This window comes from Gasterosteus aculeatus, chromosome 13, assembly GCF_964276395.1.
Source record: "Gasterosteus aculeatus chromosome 13, fGasAcu3.hap1.1, whole genome shotgun sequence".
NCBI lineage: Eukaryota > Metazoa > Chordata > Actinopteri > Perciformes > Gasterosteidae > Gasterosteus > Gasterosteus aculeatus.
Window position 1 is genome coordinate 1,496,119 of NC_135701.1, and position 9,316 is coordinate 1,505,434.

Below are 9,316 nucleotides of genomic sequence, written 5' to 3' on the forward strand. Positions count from 1 at the left end.
CGGTCAATCACAACACGTCTCCAATCACTCAATAACAGAACAGCCAATATGTTCTAGAAGCAGCCGACGCTTCCTATCCTCGCGTTTTGATTGGCCGATGCGTCCAGCTGTTGGGCAGCAGTCAGAGCCCGCGGGACGGTCCGGTCCACGGTGCTGCTGGTCCTGGGATTAGTTCTACTTTGACTCTTCATTTTACGACTTGACAAAGAAACAGGCTTAAAGACTGGAATAGGTTTGACTTCCTAAAGGCTGCAGAGCAACACAAGGATCCGTTTATTTAGAATATATATTATATCACCTGATTGTGAGAACACCTCAATGCAAAGACTTAAACCAAGAAGCTGCATGATGACCGAGACGAACACGACGCCGTCAAGCATGTTTCAATAGTGAAAATAGAAATTATAACAGGGAATTTATCATATTTTCTCACAATAAATATTCTCTCCCTCACGTAATTCTCAAAAGGAGAAAACTCAATGACCACATATGTAACCATTGCGCTCATAAAATAACTAAATCAGTGTTTCACGTGTGCACAGAGGAGTCGGATATCCTACGTCCTCCAAACACGGCGTGGTTTGGTCAAAGAGCTGAGCGACAGGCAGCCCCCGGGCAGGAACCCGCCTCCCAGCGAGCGCGTCACAGCTCGTCGTGGCGCAGCGGCGCCTGGCTGGGCTGGATGAAGACGCCCTCCATGGAGCGCCACCAGTTGTGCTGGTTGGCGGAGCTCATGCCGTGCACCTCCCGCTGGCCGCGGATGGGGTGGCCGTACTGCTCGCCGGTCACGCTCAGGAACACGTCGGTGCCCACGTGCTTGAAGCGCACGTCCTCGTCGCGCTCCCAGTGGTCGCCGTCGCACTGCACCGTCCACGTGTCCAGGTCGTCGCCCTCGCCGTTCTCCCCGAAGGCGCTGACCTCCTGCAGAGGGGCGCACAACCGACCACGATGAATGAAACCCTTACGGACACCCGGCCGCGCGCGTCTCCCGGCGCCTCACCTGGTTGTTAGACAGCGGCGAGCTGAAGCGGTGCGTGTGCAGGTTGCGGCTGGTCTTCATGTGCATGATGCGGATGGCCTGACCACACCTGATGGACGTCCCGCGCTGACACGGACGGTTGGGCTTCCCACGGATCTGCCAGTAACTGTTGGCATCGTCTGCGTTCTCCACTCCAGTTACAGACTGCTGCCCGCTGCCTACACACACACACACACACACACACACACACGTCAGAAGAACTTCAACTGAGAATTAGTTTCAATCAAGCGATGGAACACAAAGTCTTCTTTGTGTAACCAGTTGACCAAACAGATCTTCCGCTGAAAACATTAAGCTCAGGGCTTTTATTGTGAAGGGTCTCTAGGGGAAGACGCAGTGGTTTGTCGTGGGCTGTGGAGAACAGGAAGAAGGTGGACGGTGGCACGCAGGGTCCAGAGGGACGACTTGGACCAGATGGGACCTTCGAGTTCACCATCTCGCTCACAGAGAGTTAGAAAGTTACAAAGTGTCAGTCAGACGTTTGGGAAAAAAATCCTCATTCAATAGTTTGGTTCTAAAGTGTAGATTAATATTTAAGATATCAAAACTGTGAAGGAACACATCTGGATTCATGTTAAACTAAAAGCAAAGTGGTGAACCTGAAGTGGAGCTCAAGCGTAATTTATTCATGCCTCAGTTGGTCTTTGTGACCCCTCTCCTCCCCCCTCCTCCCCCCCAGCCAGCTGCCAAGCATCCTTCACCCATCCTGTTTTCATCACCCACTGGTGGGTGGTGGTGGTGAAGAAGGGACCCCAGGGGGATTCTGCCGAGCAGAACTCACGGTGATCATCCCGGTTTAAGACGCATTGTTCACTATTTCAATGTTATACAGGTGTAATAAAATGTTTGTCTCTCCTCATATTTTGCATCTTTCGCTTTGATGACAGCTTCGCATTCCTTCAATGAGCTTCACGAGGTGCTCACCTGGGATGGTTCTCCACTAACTGGCGTTCCTCGTCAAGAGTTAATTCTTCTTAAAGTTTGAGACCAGCAGCTTGTTCTATTCAGTGATCAGGTCTATTCCGCTGCCGTTCTAATCCAGATTACGGAAAGAACCACTCGGGGGTCAGCGGACAGCCCAGCGTTACTTTAAGACAGGAAGGGCGGTGAATCCAGGACGGGAGGAGAAGAGGAGACTTGCTTGGGCCACCTGCTGTGAGATGGGGGAGTGAGGGTGCTGCTGGTTCAAGGCACCTGATGGGACCACAGGAGAAGACCCCTGCTGGTCACGTGACCTGGCCCCCACCACGCCGCCTGAAGCCCGTTGAGCGGGTCGGGGGCGCGTTGGGCCGCAGAGAGGAGGAACATCAAACACATTGTGTCGGGTACCAAACTCCCATCGACGGGAAGGACCACTTCCGGTTCCCCTGCCCGCCCGTTCACAGCGAACCGGCACGCAGAAGACGCGAGCGCGTCTGTTCACCTGTCAATCACCGGACTCCCCCTGCAGCCGCAGCACGTGCGCGTTTCACACCGAGCAGCTGCAGCGGCCTCTGCGTGTGTGTGTGTGTGTGTGTGTGTGTGTGTTACCTGAGCCGTACTTGACATCGTGCGAGTGCAGCCGGACGTTGTGTCTGGTGTTCAGCAGCTTGACCAGCGAGCCGCAGGTCACGTGGTTCAGCTCCGACTCCCCCGCTTCACATTGTGACCACAGCAGCAGGACCACCAGGGACCTGAAAACAAGGCGGGCGGCGCCAGTTATCTCCATCTTCGTGCCTCCGCTCGCTGCTCGCCGGCGCGGTTACAGGAAGCGGCGCCGGTCTGCGCGCGCGCGCGGCCGCTGGCGGCAGCCAATCACAGCTTGACAAGTGCTGCAAACGCGGAAGCACATGTCCACACGCGATAGGTCGCTGCAGGTGTGCGCGTGTGACCAGGGACGCTTCTGGTTGGTCGCATCGCACGTCTCTCATTTGACATCCGTTTCCCTCACCTGGGTGTCTGCTTTGTATCTGGGGCCCAACCCCGAAGCCCCCCACGGTGCCCCCGGAGGCTGGGCCTCAGGGCCTCGGCGGACGGCGTTTATTTCACATGTTTAATTCCAGTTCTGGCTTCCAGGATCTTTACTCATGAGATGAGAGGTAATTCTAAATTAAATTAAATTAAAATTAAATATTTTATGAAGTAAATGTTGAGTTTGTTTTTTCCCTCCATGTTTAAAATGTATACGTTTTAATATGACAGTGTGAAAACAAATGTGCCGTCCCTTGTTTTTTTATGGCTCCACGCTTTCACTGGTTGTCCCGTTTTTAACGTCACATCGCAATTACTTGTGAGTAATTTCCTTGGAAAAAGTCAGCGTCTACAGAAATGATTCTTAAAGGGCTCAAAACGTCTGCCTGAAGCACACGTCCCCACCGTGCTCCCAGTGGTCGCCGTCGCACTGCACCGCCCACGTGTCCAGGTCGGCGCCCTCGCCGTTCTCTCCGAGGGCGCTGACCTCCTGCGGAGGGCACACGATGAATGAACCTCACGGAGTTGGCGTCAGTGGGTGATTGGGATCGGGTCTGGGTGTCTCCCAGGGGGGGGGGCGCTTCTCTCTATACATGCACATGTGACGGGTGGAGCTTCCCCTCCCTCTACCTGTTTGGCCACACACAAGGTACGTCAAGGTGCAGGACTGAGCGCTAAAGGGGACCAGTCCTAGAGGTCCCACCCCATCCACGCAGCCCTCGCCATGTGTGTCTGTACAGTGTGCAATTCCCATGCCTGTTTTTAGCTGGGTTTTTATTAGTTTTGTTTAAATATGCTCCATAGCGGTGCCACGATGTTCAGAGGACTTTTAAATTGTGTATGACATGTGCTTCTTTTTTTTGTAATAGGAACGGGGAAGTGACGTCTGCTTTTGGTGGTAACTGAGCGCTTGCCACTGCTGTTTTTGCCCCTTTTGCAAATATATTTTGTATTTATGGTTAATTTTTTGATTATGCATTATTAGTTAATTTGTTTTCTCTCCAGACAAGTTGCTGTTCAGTAGTTTCTGTTCCTTTTCCTTCGTAAACAGTACAGGTGGGCTGATCATCGGTCTATAGGTCGTGGTTCACTAGGTGGAGGGCTTCCTCATTCATAGTTTATTTGGCATGTTTTATATTTGTTGTGTGTTTTGCAGTGCGTGTGTGTGTGACTTTTCCTTTCCGGTCCCTGGTGGTGGCCCCTTCCCCCTTCACTCCCCCGCTCCTTTAGGCCTCCCTGATAGTCATCATTTCTGTCATAGGAATTGCATGTATTATACATTGTTCATTCTGTACACATGGCATCCATTGTAGTCTGTCCATCCCGGCAGTGGGATCCCTCCTCTAAGGTTCTCCCTAAGGTTTCTTCCCTTTTTTCCCTCTTGTAAGGGTTTTTTCATTTTTTGGGGAGTTTTTCCTGTGCCGATGGTGGGTTTCGGGGCAGAGGATGATGTATGTGTACAGACTGTAAAGCCCTCTGAGGATAATTTGTAATTTGCGATTCTGGGCTATACAAAATAAAATGACTTGACTTGACCTTGTGCTGGTAAACCACCTCAGTGTAACAACATCAATTTTTTGCATAGAAGATATTTTTTGTAATAAAAGCCCTATTTTTAAATCAAGACTGTTAACAGACAGGAAGCCTATCCATAAATAAAACTGGACACTCGAAATTCATCTCTGCTCCCTTTCTTAAACCAAATGAGAACCTGTACTGCTGTGATGTTGCGGCTCTTCCTCTTCTCCTTTTACAAATTATTATCATTATTGTCTCTTTTGGAAGGTTATTCTTTTGTTTCAGTTTTAGTTTATTTAATTTAATTTAATTTAATAATTTAATATTTCTATCTTATTATATTGTATATAATGTGTATCTTTTTATTCCATTTTCTTCCCTGTACTGTGATACCAAAATTTCCCTCGTGAGGGATCAATAAAGTATCAATCAATCAATCAATCTAACCTAATATTTATATGTGGTATTCTAAGTCCCAGAGTGGCGTTGTCTCATTGCGGCCAGTTGCCCCGGTCACACACACATCATGGATGGACCAGAGAGAAGCACAAACAATACGTCATATCATGTGATGTCATACGCTGACATGTCATGGCAGTAAATGTTTCCTCATGTCGTTAAATGTCCTTCCCTGTGAAGCTCCACACGCCGCTGTAGGACCTGGATCCACATTCACCTTGCGCTGGCTTTAACTGGTGGGCCAGCAAGCTCAAACTGGTTAGTTTGTGATTAACCGGCAGACCGGTTTAATGCAGCTGGTTGAGGTGAGCAGCCATGTCGATAAATATGTCAGACCTGCAAGGCCCTCCCAGTGGGGCCAAGCGTACCCAATAGTGTGCCCTGTGCTGCAGGTGGTTCCCCAAGGACCGGTTGCTGGGGGCAGCCCACGCGGCAACGTGGAGGCCTGGGAGGGTTGGTGTGGTGGAAAACCTTCCAGCAGGTTCCTGGGAAACCTGTTGTGTTAGCAGCTCCAAAACTAGCCGAGCCGTGAAACACTTCAGTAACAGTTTGTCTTTAAAGCACACAAACTCCATTTTCATGCACATGTAAGACATAGTACATGTAACATCGTTCATCTGCCGGATACAGATCTTTAGATCATTTTTCATGTGACCTGCACTCAGAAGAGGAAACAAAGGGTTTGTTTACCTCGTTCACGTTCGCGTGGCTCGGTTTAGTAAGACGTGAGAGATATTCCTTCACAAGTAATAATTACAGGTTTACAGACAGAACTCTTTTGTACTTTACTTCAGCGTAATAGTTATGCCGTGATAATTGAATGCTAGTGTGAAAATAAATGATCACTTCAAATCATCCAGACTGTCATGATACGTTATTTTAATGCAGGAATTTATCTTACCCCCCCCCCCCCCCCGAAATGAACGAATGAAAAGATTCGTTCATTTTACTGAACGAGATTCCGAGTCGGTAAAATGATCCGAACTTCCCATCACTAGTTCACTCACAGCTCCTCTCATGCTGATACGACATCAGAGGCACCAGCCAGTCAGATCCATTCACGCTCGCGTCTAAAGAGCCCCAAGCTCACAAATAAAAGATGGCGCACCCAACATAGAATAGGGGGTCCCTGCTCAATCTCGCCATCAGTTTGGGGGTCCTTGGCCTGAAAAATGTGTATGAATTCAAGTATTTTTACTGAGGAAGACAGGATCGATTTGCAAATAATTGTATTCAAAACTACTCGTCCCTCGCTCACTGAGAGCAAAACACTCGACTAGATCTCGACTCTTCGCTGTCCTTGCGCCGAAATGGTGGAACGAGCTCTCTGAAGACATCAGGACCGCAGAGAGCCTTCACATCTTCCACCGCAAACTAAAGACACACCTCTTCAGACTCTACCTCCACTAAAGACTAACAAAGTGTAGCACTTAAATTGTACTTGTAACGTCACTCATCTATAGCAAATTGTAAATTGGCTTATTTGAGGAAATTGCACTTTCTTGTTTCTTGTTCTCCTGAGTTTGTACCCTATGGTTGAATGCACTTATTGTACGTCGCTTTGGATAAAAGCGTCAGCTAAATGACATGTAATGTAATAAAAATGACATGTAATGTAATGTATTTAGATTCAACAATCGCAAATCGCATAATCGTGGCCTTGACCAAGAGGTCAATATATGGTTTGAAACACGGCACAGTATCATATTGTAATAAAAGTCTGAAAGCACGTATATTCGAGGATTTGTAAAAAGGAGTGAAAAAAGGACTTATAGTGCCGACTATATTTTATACGACGCCGAAGGAATGCCATGGTGCATAAGGTAAAAATAAAAAGGTAACAACTCTTCCCGAGGGACCCATTGTGGATGTGATGAGACATATAAGATGAATCAAAATGTTTTGGATGGAATAATGTGAATGTAGAGAAACAAAATGGCTGAAGAATTATTGTGCTTTACGACCACAATGTCTCAGTTTTCAGGAAAATCATTTGAAAATATGCCCACCACTGTGGTTCAAGGGAAACTTTACCACTTTTGGTAGATTCAGGGGCTACACATCCTGTAATGCAACAAAAGTATTTTACAGCTCAGAAATTCACTGGCAGACGCGTCTTCTCCTTTTCTAACATAATTGGTCCTTCGAGCCGGATCTCAAGAACTCTTTTTCCTCTCAAGGTTTGGCCACTGCACGGGGAGCCCTCTGCCCTCGTCCCTTACGGGATTAGTTTGGTTTAGTGAGGCCAGGAGTGACGAGATCGGTTTTACTAGCGAAACCGGACTGGTGTTTTTCTTCATTACAGGCAATTAAGCTTTTGAACAGTCTTTGGTCGCTTAAGGGAAACACTCAGGTTGTGTTTTAAGCGTTTTAAGTGTTTTAAGTCCATGCATGGACAGATTATCTGACTTTGACCAAGGGTCCTAAACAAACAGGAATCGGGAGGTTCTGTTAGCCGTAAAAACAGAAATCGGGTTGGTTCCGTGGTACTGTGACAATAAGTCGTAAAAACAGAACGTAGTTTTTCGATTAACCGAAAGGAGTCCTGAAATAATAAAGAAAGAAATGGTCTTTAATTTAGAAAAATGAGCTCATAATTGCTGGAATGTATGTTATGTTATGACATCCACTAACAGATCTAAAAAAAAAAAAAAACTGTAAACGGGTTTAGACACACAGCAACAATCGGTGATGGAAACCACAAACCACCTTAACTTTCTTAAGGGAAAACTTTTGGGGAAAAAATACGACTGAGATTATGCTGCAGAAGGTAAAGACCGTGTACAGAGATTTGGTTATTTTGAGCTATGTGTTAAATTAACACATGCTCAACAGGAGGGATGGAAAGGCTGCACAGCTAATTACTAATAAACATTTTCTGGCATGAATGGATTGTGAAAAACACAATCCCAAGATTTAAATTACGTAAAAACATGGACTTCACTGAACTAAATCAATGTGAAGAAAACGATTGTCCGACAAGCAGAGAGATGTTTTCCAAATTCATTAAAATGTTTGCAACAAAAGCAAGGGGTGTTTTAACAAAAGCAAAAAGCCTCAACAGAAGAACATCGGCGTACTGACAGAATAAAACACACTTAGCAGCTGCAACATTCAAGGGATGAACAACGGGTCACAATAGTGTGCACCGTTAGGGGGCGCCCTGTTAGGGGGTGTAGTTGGTGGCCCCAAGTGCACACGCACAGCAGTTTGATTTGAAGCCAATGATTTTATTTCCCATACAACCTGGGAAGTGAACAAAAAAAATATAGACACCCATAGTGAAAAGGGGAACAGAAAGCGCTCCTCGGGCTCAACTGGAGTCGGGAGGGGAACCCGACGTCTGGGGCGGATAAAGCAGGGTTCTGGTGTGGAAACCCGAGGCCAGACACCATAACCAGAGTCCGATCAAAACGAGTCACGTGTACCCCGTGGTACTCTGTGGGTCTGATACTGCAGGACAAAAAGCAAAAACACGCAAACTGGTTAGCTACATCTGATAGCGACATTCAAGGGCACCTGAGACCAGCCTGGGTACTGGGACGGACTGACGACGAGCCTCTATGGTGGCCCCCGCAATGAGCCACAGCTGAGCTGTAGGGAGAGGGCCGGGACCGGAGGCAGAACACAGGGTTGGAAACTTGACAAAAACAGCAAAATAGAAGCACAGACAGGGGGGGAACTGATAAGAAGATAGGGACCTAACACGCGTGTAGCAGAGAGTGTGCACTGGTCACCACAGGGTTGGCGGTTTGAAACATGGCTGCTACTTGTCCCGTAGACAAAGTGTCCCTGAGCAAGACACCGAACCCCCAGCTGCTCCCTGGGAACCTTTACGGCACACTGGATGGGTTAAGTGCAGAGAATAATTTCCCCACAGGGATTATAAAAGATGTCTTCTGCTTTTTACTTGGGTTATATTTGTAAATGCTTTACTTTTACTTGAGTATTTTACTCTGTAGTTTCGATCATTTTACTTAAGTATACTACCCAGTATTTATATGTCTGTATGTAACATCATTAAAATACCAAAAGGGCTTTCTTTCACATTGACTATTTGCATGTAGATTCATGCTCTGTTTACCTCTGTGTCCTAAGGTCTGTTGCTTCGTCCCAAAACTCCATCTTGCTAACGAAAACTTACTTGTGATGGAGTTTCTCCTGAAAGCCACAGTAGAATTTGATCATAGCTTCTGTGCTTATGGACCAAGGAAACTTTGACGAAATAATTTTATCATCTTTATTCCCTTTTAAATGCCATTGTGTGTATTTTTCCATTAACTGCTATACAGTCAAATTAACTATTCACAAATAAATTGCATTAAACACACCTAAACAGTAACACATTTC

At 46.9% G+C, this 9,316-nt stretch overlaps 1 protein-coding gene across 1 annotated transcript; it reads right to left on the reverse strand.

Moving 5' to 3' along the window:
- Positions 1-229: 229 nt before the first annotated feature.
- sdf2l1 (stromal cell-derived factor 2-like 1) lies at positions 230-2,873 on the reverse strand. Its single transcript, XM_040196107.2, has 3 exons — positions 2,570-2,873; positions 1,001-1,197; positions 230-921 (listed from the first exon to the last, which is right to left on the reverse strand). Exons 1-3 carry the CDS (start codon positions 2,745-2,747, stop codon positions 643-645), a joined length of 654 nt encoding a protein of 217 aa, XP_040052041.1. The 5' UTR covers positions 2,748-2,873; the 3' UTR covers positions 230-642.
- Between the last annotated feature and the right edge of the window lie 6,443 nt (positions 2,874-9,316).

Coding starts and splice junctions, on each gene's coding strand:
- sdf2l1 (XM_040196107.2), bottom strand. CDS start 2,747: ATGGAGATAACTGGCGCCGCCCGCCTTGTTTTCAGGTCCCTGGTGGTC. Junction 1,198..2,569: donor CGATGTCAAGTACGGCTCAG/GTAACACACACA, acceptor GTGTGTGTGTAG/GCAGCGGGCAGCAGTCTGTA. Junction 922..1,000: donor CGCCGCTGTCTAACAACCAG/GTGAGGCGCCGG, acceptor GCCCCTCTGCAG/GAGGTCAGCGCCTTCGGGGA.